The sequence below is a fragment of the Nanorana parkeri genome, unplaced genomic scaffold (assembly GCF_000935625.1).
Source record: "Nanorana parkeri isolate BGI_ZX_2015 unplaced genomic scaffold, ASM93562v1 scaffold341, whole genome shotgun sequence".
NCBI lineage: Eukaryota > Metazoa > Chordata > Amphibia > Anura > Dicroglossidae > Nanorana > Nanorana parkeri.
The window spans coordinates 187,738-200,945 of NW_017306609.1; the positions used below are offsets into that span (position 1 = coordinate 187,738).

At 39.0% G+C, this 13,208-nt stretch overlaps 1 protein-coding gene across 2 annotated transcripts in view; it reads right to left on the reverse strand.

Annotated features, from left to right (window-relative positions):
- Positions 1 to 9: 9 nt before the first annotated feature.
- SYT17 (synaptotagmin 17) overlaps positions 10 to 13,208 on the reverse strand; it is a 128,690-nt gene continuing 115,491 nt past the window's right edge. For both annotated transcript variants that reach the window (XM_018558467.1, XM_018558468.1), the window contains exon 8: positions 10 to 788. In XM_018558467.1, the coding sequence (XP_018413969.1) occupies positions 592 to 788 (197 nt within the window). In that variant the 3' untranslated portion in view covers positions 10 to 591. The remainder of the gene's footprint in view (positions 789 to 13,208) is intronic.

The following is a 13,208-nucleotide window of genomic DNA, read 5'->3' on the forward strand; positions in this document are numbered from 1 at the left end:
ATATATGTCTGTATATATTACTATACCTTTAAATCAATATGTATAGATATGGATTTGTAGTTTTGTACTTTAGAAACAAATATATAAATATAGATTATGTTTATACATACTCACACACATACATCAACAGGTATAGTGTTTAACATGTATAAGGACAAAACTGCATTTCAGATAGGGGCCACATATTTTTGATTTTTTTTTTTTACTTTTCAATGTTTTTCCACATTCACAAGTTAGATCACAGATATCTATGCCTCCCTCAAAATGGAAAAGGATAATTTGCATGGACTAACATGTAAATCAGCTTTTAGAATTCTTAAGCAGCTCCAGATCAATGTTTTCTATAGTGGATGGAATGAAAAGTCAAATGAGTGTGCAATGCTGTGACAGTTATAACAATAATCCGCATATCTTGAAACATTGCCTGAACAAAGCTGATTAGACCAACACTGAACATGTGATTTGCATCATGAATATTAACTGAGGCACATAGGCTAAATGCTTCCATTAATCCGGAGCAGCTGAAATAGTTGATTCCAATTCCATTATTCTTTGCAAGTAAGTGTGGTGACATCACCTCTTCTGGGGCTCTCACGTCACTTCTAGTGAAGCTGGGGAGACTCTGTCACACTCAGCCCGGGATCTCAGGCTGTGCCACTGCTCCATTGCTGTCCTATGGGAATTCAACATTCGTCGCCAATGGTTTGATTCAGGGGAGCCGGATGAATACTGACCAATCACAATCCTTCCAACGAAGTCATTGCTGCTTTTCATGTTGTGTCCATAAACTAAAAGAAAAATATATTTTATTTCAATCATTCCATATTTGATTAAAAATAAATGTATAGATTACCATCAATATCTGCTTTTATCAAACAGATAACATGAAACATCCAACTGATGACTAGACCTGATAACATTTCTACAAAACTGACAGACAGGAAAGGGTTTTAGTGGGTCATCAGCATTAAGTGTACCTGTGATATGAGCATCATACCTGACTCTCCCATCTACCTGCATGCAATATTTATCATTTTCCTGAATGCCCTAGGAGCCTGCAAAACCTGTGGGTTCTATTCTGCCAATTTCCACCACAGTTTGCATGGTTGTCCATTGACCAGCCCTTGTCACCCCATGAGGCTTTGCATTGTTTAGTAAGGTAACCTACAATGTTAATAGTAAAAAGGGGGAGTGTTAGAGTGTCACCATGCAAGGTCTGGTAGGAATTAGCATAATGGAGTGCGCCAGGTTTTGGGGCTCCTGGGATGTTCTGGAAATGATGTATACAACTATCTGCTATACAGACAATTAAAAGAAACCTTTCACCAGCACACCAAGGTCCACTTTATTGATTCATCTTTATTCACATAAGATAATCATGGTATCACAGTGAAACACAACGTTTCAGAATTATATGTGGTTCCTTCATCTGGCAAACTATGTAATGACTAATTGTTTGTCTGATGAAGGATCTGCATATGGTTCCGAAATGTTGTGTTTCACTGTAATACCATGATTATCTGTCTTCAATAAAAACAGATCAATAAGGTGGACCCTTGGTGTGCTGGTGACTTAATTCTTTTCACTGTTTTATGCAGTGCCACCTTATGTGGTGCTGTAGTGGCCTGTATTTTGGTCACTACAGCACCCACTGGAGCTATTTGAAGTGGTAAATGTGTCATGAGTGCGATGGGATACTTCTAATGCCGTACAGACAACGTGGGTTTGTTGCAAACAGAAAAGGCAGAACTTTGCTTGAAATATCAATAATGCACCACTGGTGTCAACTGCATAATAGTTACTACTCATTACTTCCGTACCTTGGGTGCCAAACCTATGGATGTTACAGCCTTATCCAAACATGCATACCTGCTAAAGAATAAGGATTAAACACTTAATCTGAGCTGTAGGCTGCCCAAGTTTTTAGTGCATGGCTGTGTTTAATTTATTTTACTATGTGCTACAGAACAATCAAGATTGCTGCAGTGTACAGACGTTCCTTGTTACTTGTTTTATGTACTTGTGTTAGGAAAAGAGTTAACAAGGTCATCAAAAAGCCCCTCTTCAGTGGATTTAGGTTTACAAGCATTCCTTAGCAATCATATTATCACATATATGACCCAATATCCCATTTTTAAAATCTATTACACACTGTGTTACTTGAGACCTTCTTTCTCAGATGTTGAGTGGGAAAATTTTACAAACGCCAAAAAGCTGACATTGTATAAGCACCCGTGGGTTTATGTACATCACAAAATAAAACCCATCTCCATATGTTAGATGAGTAACTGTGCTATTGAGCTAAATGCAGGCATTTGTTATGAGATCATTTAAATCACAACTATATTCTAAAAAATCTGCCTTTGCAACTGAAATTGATGACAGCACAAGTAGGCTGCTAATGTTGATATTCTGGAACATGAATGAGTGACAGGCTGTATTTATCAAAATGTCTGCAAAACAACTCTTAGCCTCCATTCACATATAGCATTTGCGTTTCCCGAGCGGTTTTCCATCACGCAAACACTAAAATCTTTACAACTGCACGGATTCCACTTGTTTGTGGCTATTACTGTAGCTGTGAACGTGCAGAATCTATTTTGCCTTAGCAAAAAGTTTCCCAGCACACTCACTGGCCAGCATGCAAAAAAAAACATGTGTAACCACTAAGGTTACAAATGCACCCAATTTTTTCTTTTGCTATGTGCGCTCCAAGATGGAGACTCTCATAGGTTAGAGATAGGATTGCACTACACAGAGGGGCCTTGACAAGGCTTTCACATATTCTGCAGAAGAATTGTATCTAAAACCTCTGTGTTTAACCTTAGCGGTTAGACAGGTTTTTTTTGCATGCTGGCCGGTGAGTGTGCTGAGAAACATTTTGCTGTTGTATTGTTTAAAGCCCTTCCGTGTGCACCTTGCTTTAAAGCTGGCTATAAGTTGATGCCATTTGTTTTGCTAGACTATTTTGCAGGACGCACAGTTTTGCACCACGCGGTCCCCGCAATAGTCTGAACAATGTACATTAAAATGCATAGTTTTTTTATGTTTGAGCGGTTCCATGCGTATTTGGCCATATGAATACGCACGGACAACCGTTCTTCTGTGAATGGGAGTTTAGCATCTGACCTCAGCACAACTACAGTTAGATAACCCTCTATTATTTAGTACAATTGGCTATAGCAACTGTTAACTTTTGAGCTCCAAGACTACACTAGAGAAAAATTCATAAATTAGGAGGCAGCTGTCATTTGTAAGGAGCACACGGAGCTCCCGGGATTTGTACATCTCTGTTTTAATGTATGATTTTGTTTTTATAAATATAAATAAAGTGATGCACAGATACCAGTTTTGCGAGTACGAGTACTGGTACTTGCCGAGTACTTACAAGTACGAGTACTGATACATTTTTCTAAAACAATACAGACTAATGATTTCAGGACAGTGGTGGAGTGTAAGAGCCGGGTCCCAGCTGCGACCGCTGCAACCCTGGTAGTTCTCATGAAAATGCCAAGTATCTGTACTGGTACTCGAAAAGTATCTGTGCATCCCTAGTAAAAATGGTAAACAGCTACTATTAATATCTTTAGGTATGTTCAGATACCAAGTACCCTACTTGGTACAAGTCCAAGTACTGATACTTCTCCAGCTCCAAGGCTAGACTAGGAGGCAGCTGTCATTTCTAAGGAGCATTGGCTACAGGGCTCCTGGGATTTGTGCATCCCTGTTTTATACATTTGTATTTTTGAGGCACGTGACAGACTAATGATTTCAGGACAGTGGTGGAGAGCCAGGGCCCAGTCACAGCTGCTGTTCTTGTGAAAATGCCAAGTTGAACCTGCTAGTTCTCGTGAAAATGCCAAGTTTTGGCACTGGTATCTGAACCGGTATCTGAAAATCCCTAAAAAACTTAGGTCCTGAATTTAATAATGTAAAGTTAATGGTCATAATAAACCACTGTCTAACAGGCTTCTCAAGCCTAGGATTGTCCAAATGACAAGGGGTCATCCTCTTAGATCTGAAGATAAACCATTTTTCCACCAGCAAAGAAAATCCTTGTTCACTGCATAGATATATGCACACAATCGCTATAAAGGGATGGATGATGTTCAGGTCAGCAAATGCCCCTTCCCTACCCCAATTACAAGCTCAGAACAACTGTATGGAATCAAATAGTGTAGTACAGGTATTTTTTGGGATACACTGACCTAATCAAGCCATGTTTTACATTTATTTAAATATATTGTAATAAAAGCTCTTCCCAAATATTTTGCATCCAGTGCTCATGTGAACCTCACGTTAGGTTGTCAGACTTTGTTCTTCTCTACCTTGGTAATGATGATGGTCTGGAGTATAAAGTGGTTCAGATATATTTCTTACAGCAAATTGCTTCTATCAGTAAGATGACTAAATGAGAAAAATTGTCACCTGCCTCACTCAGATTTTTGTTTTGCCTTGCCCTGTATTACCAATATTTCTTCAGATTAGACTGAATGCACTCAGTCTAAACAGTTTTCAGTAAGTAACACCTATTACATATAACACAATTTAATAGATTTTTTGTTACATTTAAGAAATATCAATATAAATGTAATGATTACAAAATGGTTTGCAAAAAAATAATATATATATATATATATATATATGCTACATGGCATTGCTTTTTCATATTCATATTGCATTTTCAGTCTCTTCTGGATTATTCTGAACGTCAAATACTTTGTACACCTTCTAATTAAACACATTTCTTCTACATATACCCCTGTATACTACTGTATATAAAATTATATACACTCTTGTTTTGGCTTTCTTTAGAAGAAAGGTAGTCAGTAAGATGTTATAAATGTTTCATACTGAATAGGAGGAAATCTTCTGTGACCTGCAATTGCTTTTTCTTCTTCAGTGTGCTCAGAATCATAGGTCACAGTGCCTAAACCTCAAACCATCTGTGGCTGGTTTTGATGTGATATTCTGTCTAATGCTTAAGTGAATTTTTCATCCAACTGAGATCACTTTTATGCAACTTGAAAACCAAGTCCAGATTTTTCTGAATTACCCTAATTTCATTTTTTTCCTGACTGTTTTAACCTTATGAATCCAGCTACTATTTAGACACTTTGCTTTTGTAAGTAAAAGTAAATGTAAAAAAAATTAAAAAAGAGAAAACATGCCCTGTGTGACAGCCAAATATATCCATACTGAAGCAAAAACAAAGACGTTGTCTGCTTCCTACATGACTATAAAAAAAAAATCAAATGTAAGAAAAGCAGAAGGTCCTCATAATGCCATTATCAGATTACTATTAAAAAAAAAAACAAAAAAAAAAAACATACCTGCCATACCTGAGAACTGTCATATGGGGCTAGTAGGAAAGTCCTTAGCACTGCATTAGCTCCAACACAGCCCAACATGGCATTTACACATGGCTTTCCACTTAGGGCTCAAGGGTGCACCTGTGCCCAGACTATAGACATTAAATTATTTTGATATTCTTTTTTTTGTTCAATGAAATAATCAATAATGTCAGATCATGCCTCGTGCTTTTATCTAAATCGTGGAACATGCATTATACCTTTCCAAAACCTTTTAGCAGAGCTGGGAAAAGAGTTTCACCGGATACATTTGAATGCAAGCAAATAAGGTATTTTAAGAGTACAAATTATTTACAATTACCTTAAAGCTGAAGTCTGAGATAAACAAATATTTAAAAAATATTTGGTATTGTGTGTTTGTATTCTTGCTTGATTCTTAGTGCCCTACTTAGTACTCTCTTTCTATGTAATGTTTACGAGGGGGCTGGGGAATTGTGTTTCATATAATTAACCTTGTCTATTCTGTGCTGGCAGATTTTATTATCAGTTTATTAATTAGATTTGCAGGGCCAACTGTCCTAACAAAGGGTTAAAGACCTCAAGACCTGGGTGGCACCTTGTATCTGCTTTTAAAAATAACTATACCGCAGTTTAATTTTATCTACATTGCCATCCTATCAAACCAATAATAGTTGCCCATAGAGTCATATCTATAAACCTGCTCGAAAGAAACAACTAATAAGGTAAGAAATATTCTTTCAAAACTTAATTTTAGGTATGCTGTGTGAATGGGAGCATATAGCCAACATAGAGTGGGTGTTTCTCAAATTTGACTGCAAAAGTGCAAATAGACATTAAAGTGTTTTTACTGCTTGTTCAGATTATGTAAATGCTTGAGCTTGCATATTCTGGGCACATGTTCAACAAATATTATCGAAGAATTGCCTTACATTGGTGGTCAGTGTTGTGGTCCCTTGTATTGGTTGTCAGTGGGGAAAGGACTCCTTAAGAAAGGCCCTCTTATATTGGTGGTCAGTGGATAAAAACTCCTTACATTTGTGTCCAGTGGAAAACAGCCCCATTATAATGTGGTCAGGGGGTAATGACCTGCCTCACACTTGTGGTCAGTAGACGTCACGGACATCGACGTCACCGGACTCCTCCCCCTTCCCCAAGTGGCTCCGTTGGCTAACGAAGGGAAGGGGAGGAGTTCGGTGACGTCGTAGTCCGTGACAGCTAACAAAGGGAAGGGGGAGGAGTCCGGTGATGTCGATGTCCGTGACGGCACCGGACTCCTCCCCCTTCGTTAGCCGACAGAGCTACTTGGGCTGGTGAGTTTGCCCAAGAAACTTTCTGCACGAGCGCCAGCCAAGGCATTGGCCTATACACATAAAACAGGCTGAGCGCGAAGTGCATTGTTTATTTAATGTATACATTTTACACTTTTCGGGGCTCAAAGAACCCCTACGAATCTCTGGAGAAACCCTTGGGTTTATTGGAAACCTGGCTGAGAAAGACTGGTCTAGTGTGTAAGCTCCTATGGGCAAGTTTCTACTTATTGCTACATTTTGCTAAATCATGGTATGCTGTCGCCTTTCGATTATTTTATGTATATTACCTGGGCTATCTTCCCTTGTTCTATCACATTGTACAGTGACATGGGAAATGATGGGTCTATATAAACAAATCAATAAATATAATACTACATCAGCTTGATATTTGGACTGATTATTTATGGATCATATTGGTTAAGAGATTATTCTTTCCAGTTATTTATAAAATGGCTGCAAATTGCAAAGGCTTTGATTGGGGTTAAAATGCAAATCTAATGAATATAATTTTGAGACCAATCCCCTCTTTCCTGCCAAAATTCAGAACAGTCCTGTCTAAAGATGCAGATTAGGATGGAGAGCGGTCCGGGGAGGAGACAGTTGTCAGCTGTCACAGGAGGCCAAAGACACCGGTTTGGGGGAGCGAGTCAGGATGGAGAGTGGAGTGCTGGTAAATAATTGAGGACATAGTATGTTTACTGTGTCCCCAATTATGAATGAGCAGGAAGTGCTCTACATCCCTTCCTGTTCATTTATGAATGTGGACATAGTAACTCATACTATATTTACAGTTTATGAATGGACCGGAGCACTCAGTATAAAGAATTCCTGTTCATTTATGAAAGGGGTTGCAGAAAAAGAGATTGAGGATTCTGTGTCCTCAATCTCTTTTCCTATTTTAAAAGGGAAATATCAGGGGTCTAATATTTCCCCAGAACCCCCGACAGTGATGTAAAATAAATAAATAAAAATTAAATATTAAAACAATAATATTAACAAGGTTAAAAAAAATTCGGCTTCGGCCTGACAATTTTTTTGATTTTTGTTTTCGGTTTGAAAATTCCATTGGGGTGCACCTCTATTTAAAATCTTAAAAAAGTATCTACACCCAAAAACAAACACTTAATATTTTGCAGCTTACTAGTTTTTAGACACGGTGATTGCATTTGTTTTCTTTTTTTAAAGGCTTCTTTTTCCATTTTTTTACCAGATGATGAGGACAGTAACACACTTTCTGTCCTAAGGTGAACAACACTAACTCATTGTACTATATATGGAAGAGCTGGTTTGCTATTCTAGAATGCTTGCTCCTGATTTGGACTAAACAACACCTCCCTCTCTCCTCATCTTCAAAATATAGGGGGAACTGTTCTGCAGTTCACAGAGGTGGTATTTCAGGGCAGCAGAATCACTGGGTTGTGTTGTCAGCTCACTACAGAAAGTTATAAGCTCACAGGATTTCTAGCAGGATCAGCAGGGCTTTTTTGCACTTTTCAAACAGACATAGCAAAACGCTTTCAATTGTATATTTAAGAAAACAAAAGAAAAGAGAAGTTGTTGGTTAATGCTGTTCTAACAATAAAACTCAAATCCAGAAAGATGAAAGGCACCAACCAATGCAGTTATGTATTAATTAACAAATAATACATGAATTAACCACTTGCTGACCGGGGTGTTTACACCTCCTTCCTGGCCAGTCTATTCTCAGGGACTCCCGTAGGGATGTATGTTCACCAGAATATCTAATTCCACTAACTGCTATGGTCATAACAAAGTCAAATTGTGTTTTTCCCCAAACGGATCTTTCATAATGCAGAATTAAATAATAAATAGGAAAACATAACTAGAAAGTCCAGCTGAGATGGCATTACACCTTTGTTACAGCCCCGAAGAAGAAGAGACATGACTACTGTCAGGAAATTTCAACACTGACATCTTCAAGTGTAGAAACAGGCCAGATTTAATACAATGTTATATAACATATCATTTGGTTTAGGTGACCAATAAAAAAAAAGATTTGTTTTTTGTTTTAAAAGTTTTTTTTACAAGCTTGTTATATATTTTCTATTTATATACTTTAAAGTGTGTGGACACCTGACTATCACACCTTCTATATGGCTAAAAATATGGATGTCCCTCCAAATTGTTGAGGTTCAGGTGTTTCCAGTGAAGGCTACTGTTAATGCTACAGCATACAAGGACATTTTTAGCACTTGTGCACTTCCAACCTTGTGCCAACAATTTGGAGAGTGTCTCTTTCTGTTCCAGCATGGCATTGCCCCTTTGTATAAAGCCAGCTCCATAAGGATGTGGCTCCAATAAATTATAAAGTCCTATGGATTAGGCAAAGTAGGGAAGTATGGATTAGCTGGGCGAATAGGCAAACAAACATGAATATTTGGCTGGTTCTCTTGCCCACCCAAACCTCTGGCTGATACAGCCAGAAGTCTGTTATAGCGGTGCTACCACTACCATATCTAAATCACGGATTCTTGCTGACTTCTGTTTGACATTGAAACAAACCAGTGGGAATCCTGGGTGTTGTTATTGACCAAGTATAGTGGAATGTAAACTTGCCTGAATGAAGGTCTGGTCTGAATTGTAAGGGGAACTCCACGCTGTTTTTTAAAAAACAATGTGCACTGTCCTTTTAGGAAAAGCCCTTTATCCAGGCAAGGGGGCTCAGCAAGCATGCACTATCTCACCTGAACTATAGCAGGTCACACATCATCACCACTTGGGGGAAACCTTTCAAACCTTTCAAGGAGGGATGTAAATCCAATGCCAATCATGTCACCCAGATACCCTTTTTTAACAAAAGCTTGCAAATTGGCCTTGAAAAATGGCAGAAAAAAAACAATATTTGGCTCTCAATTTGGTGGATTTCAAGGTTTGGTTGGATTTTTTTCCTGGGGTTTTCATTTACAATGTTCTTATAGCAGGTATTAAAAGACACCTTGATGCATTTTGCACAAGCGTTTAGTCATAAAGCACAAACCCAAAATGACAGAAAAAAACAGTTAAGGAAATAGCATATCATCAATAGGGTGGCCCTATTCTTATTGCTGTGCAAAAGCCATGACATGGAACTGTGTCTCAGAGAAGCAAAACATTGACTGTAAATATGGAAGCTAAGCAGACACATATTTAGATCTACATTCTAAAAACACCAGCGAATAAAGATTTTATTAGAGATATTCAGATATGGTAAATAACAATTTGTGTTATATAACATAAAATGTTATATATTTTACCTTTTTAATAACAGTATACCTTTAATTCCTTTAGTGCAATTCATACTCATCTGATAGAATCAACTCCTCCGGTGGGCTTTTTGGAGCTTTGCTCTATAAAATGTTACAATGTTCTGGGTTTGACAGTCTACATCTAAACATGTTTTTACAAGCTTTATGTAAGAAAAGAGTACAAAAATAAGAAATAAATAGGAACTTTGCTGCCCTCACCAGGATTCATGTTTAACATCCTATATGCTCACACAATCTAAATATATTTCTACAAACGTATACTGAGCCAGAAAAGAAACCTGCATATAGAAAATATGAAGCCTTTTTTTTTTTTTTACATGTATGACTATTTTCTAATAAAAAAATTTAAAGAGACTCTGTGACTTTGCCCATTCCCCAACTAATGTTCCCACTAAAACAACCTATTTTCCCCTCTTTACTGTGCTGCCTGGCTGCTCCGTTGGATCTAACGATTGGACCTAAGAGGCCATTTGCCATGACTGAATGCTGACACATGAGAAATGGACTCATGCAGGAGTTGAAATCCTGACTCTGACGTAGTAACAGAGCTGTGGGTTAGTCTGGGGAAGATAAGTGTCAGTGTGTAGGGGGTTGTTTTTTTTAAGGAGACCTGTCACTTTGCCCTGTGCTGGCAAGGTGCTATGGCTACTACAGTGTATTACACGATTCCTGTGGCCCTACCAGGGATCACATATATACACTTACGCTCTTACACTGTGCCAAGCTGGACCAATGTAAGTATTTATACATTTTTAAAACTGGAGTTCGGCTTTAAAGTGACACTAAACTCAGGAGTCAAATCTTAAAAATGCATTTAAGTACCTTAAAGGAGAACTATGAGGTGAGTGATTTCCACTCATGCTTATAGTTAGAGCCGACCTGTGACAAAGAAGCTGTCACCGGTCAGCTCTATAGATGGGGAAGTGAGCGAACACTTTCCGATCATCTCCCTGCAGAGAGTGCTGTCAGTCACCTCGCCCGCAGGGATGATCCGCCCTCCTCACTCTGATCCTCCAGCGCTGAATCGAGGGACGGACAGAGGAGGGGCCGGGTACAGCTGGCTCTGACTCTAGATAGCAGACAGTTTTGTCGGAATCCGTCCTGGCTGCAGCGCTCTCAGTATATAGCGGGAAATAGCTTGCTATATACTAAGCTTTGGGTCACGGGAGGAGGTTAGTATAATCTCACATTTAGGGGGTTATTTACAAAGCTGCCGAAGACAGCTGAGTGAATAACCCAGCCTTAGTGAAGTGAGCCGAACAAAGTTCGGCTATTCATTCTGGCTCAGTACGGGTGATTTCAGCCATGCATTGGCTGCCTTCGGCTGCACTTCGTTCATTTGGGGATGCTGATCTGTCATTACAACTGGCCGGAGCTATAGTGAATAGCCCGAAGGACTCCGGCGGACGAAGAGAGCTGAAGGATCAGCCCAAAAGGTACTGCTGGATCCATCGGCTCCTTCGTGAATAACCCCCTTAGTTTACTAACTTGCAGTGAGATTGTAGTCCATCACAGGAGAGGACTTGGAGCAGTGGCTACTTTACAACACACACAGGAACTATGGGGAACAAATGTAGCCACCCTCCAGAAGGACAGTGTCAGCACCAGCGGAGTTATGCACAAATGAGATACAGTTTTATTAACAGTTAGGGTACTCAAATGTTTATTATTATTTAAAATGACAAATAGTTACCCACTCAGTATTACCCCAATTATTACAATAAACCTCCCACATTATAGGAAGTGTTAATGGGACATTATCATAGAGTTTCCTGTTAATTTTTAGTAAAGATTCCCTCCCCCCCCAAATGTCCACTTACTTAAAGTATATGTAAACCTATCAATGAATGTCTCTAATTTTTTTCTCCTTTTGGTCTGCCAAATAAAGCGTGGAAATAATTTCGTTATATCTGTATGATAAGTGCAAATCCTGCTAGGAACCTGCCAGAAATCCAGTACTGTCCAGTCTACTGTGCACTCTGCAGTGTCATCTCAAACAGTGTTATCAGGAAGCATATTAAGACTACAGGATATATGTTAAGAAAAAGTGGAGGAGAAGAGGAAGTGTTCTGTAACCCTCATCTATAAACACAGTATAGTGAATGAGCATGATCATCCTACAATAGTAAGTGTGTTACCAGCAGGATCACCAGGTAAACATAATGGCGATAAAAGCCTGAAAAAAAAGAAAACAAATGCAGCCGGCATATTCAAGCAATGGTAACCTGCAATGTATTACATTTTTGTTTAGATATGCTACAACCTAGTGGACCTGCTATTACAGCTTTCCTAAATACAGCTATAAAAGTGTGATCACTATAGCAGTAAGGCCCCACTCATCGGCCGGCATGTACAGTTCCATGCTGCGTGAATGGCCGTGCGGGTGAGCGTACTCATACGCTGACAGGATGGATCCTCTCTGCGTCCGAGCCAGGAAACACGCACCCACATGGACGTGCTCTTGAGGTGAGAGTATCGGGGCGTAAGGCCGAGTAGTCCCATAGAGAAGGGCAGGGGCGTAATAATCACACGCAGCACCTGTCCTTCCCGGGAGCTGCCCGATACGGCCGTGCACGCAGCACTGAGCTGTACGTGCCGGCCGATTCCTGTGAGAATGGGGCCAAGGGCTGAAAAACATCTGGAATAACAGTGACATAGGAATGCATAAAATTCAAAGCTCTAAACATTAGAGGAGAAATGTCATTCATTACCCAACAAGCAGAAACATTTCAATAAGAACAATGAACACTGCAATTCCCCCTTACTTAATGTGCCCCCAGGTTTATCGCTTTAACATGTATATTTGAAGGGTTTAATTGAAGGTAAGAAGAAAAAAGTGTCAGAAAAAGATAATGGAAACCATGTGCCATTTTAACACCAAACAAAAAAACTACACCACTATAACTGTTGAAGCATTTAGCCATTAATTACAGCTGGATTTCTACCAAGTCAGAAAAAAAACGTCCACCTTAGTGTATGAACCATGAGGATAATATAAGAAAATGATGTATGCAGTACTAAATAATAACCGCCAGATGGCAGTGAAGAACTCTTCAAAATATATACAGTATGCAATTTAAATCTATAAATGCATAAAATATCAAATGCGATCTAAAAAGTACGAAATGCAATCTAAAAAGGTGAGATATGAGAGGTGGGCAATCAGAGCTGAGCAGTCCTTGACTCAACAAAAAATGCAGAGGCGATAATGGCTTAGTATCTTTGTTTCCTTGCAGTACTGCACCATGGTGGTGGCTCTTTCCTTATCAAAGATCCTGCAGTAAAATAAAGAGCTGATA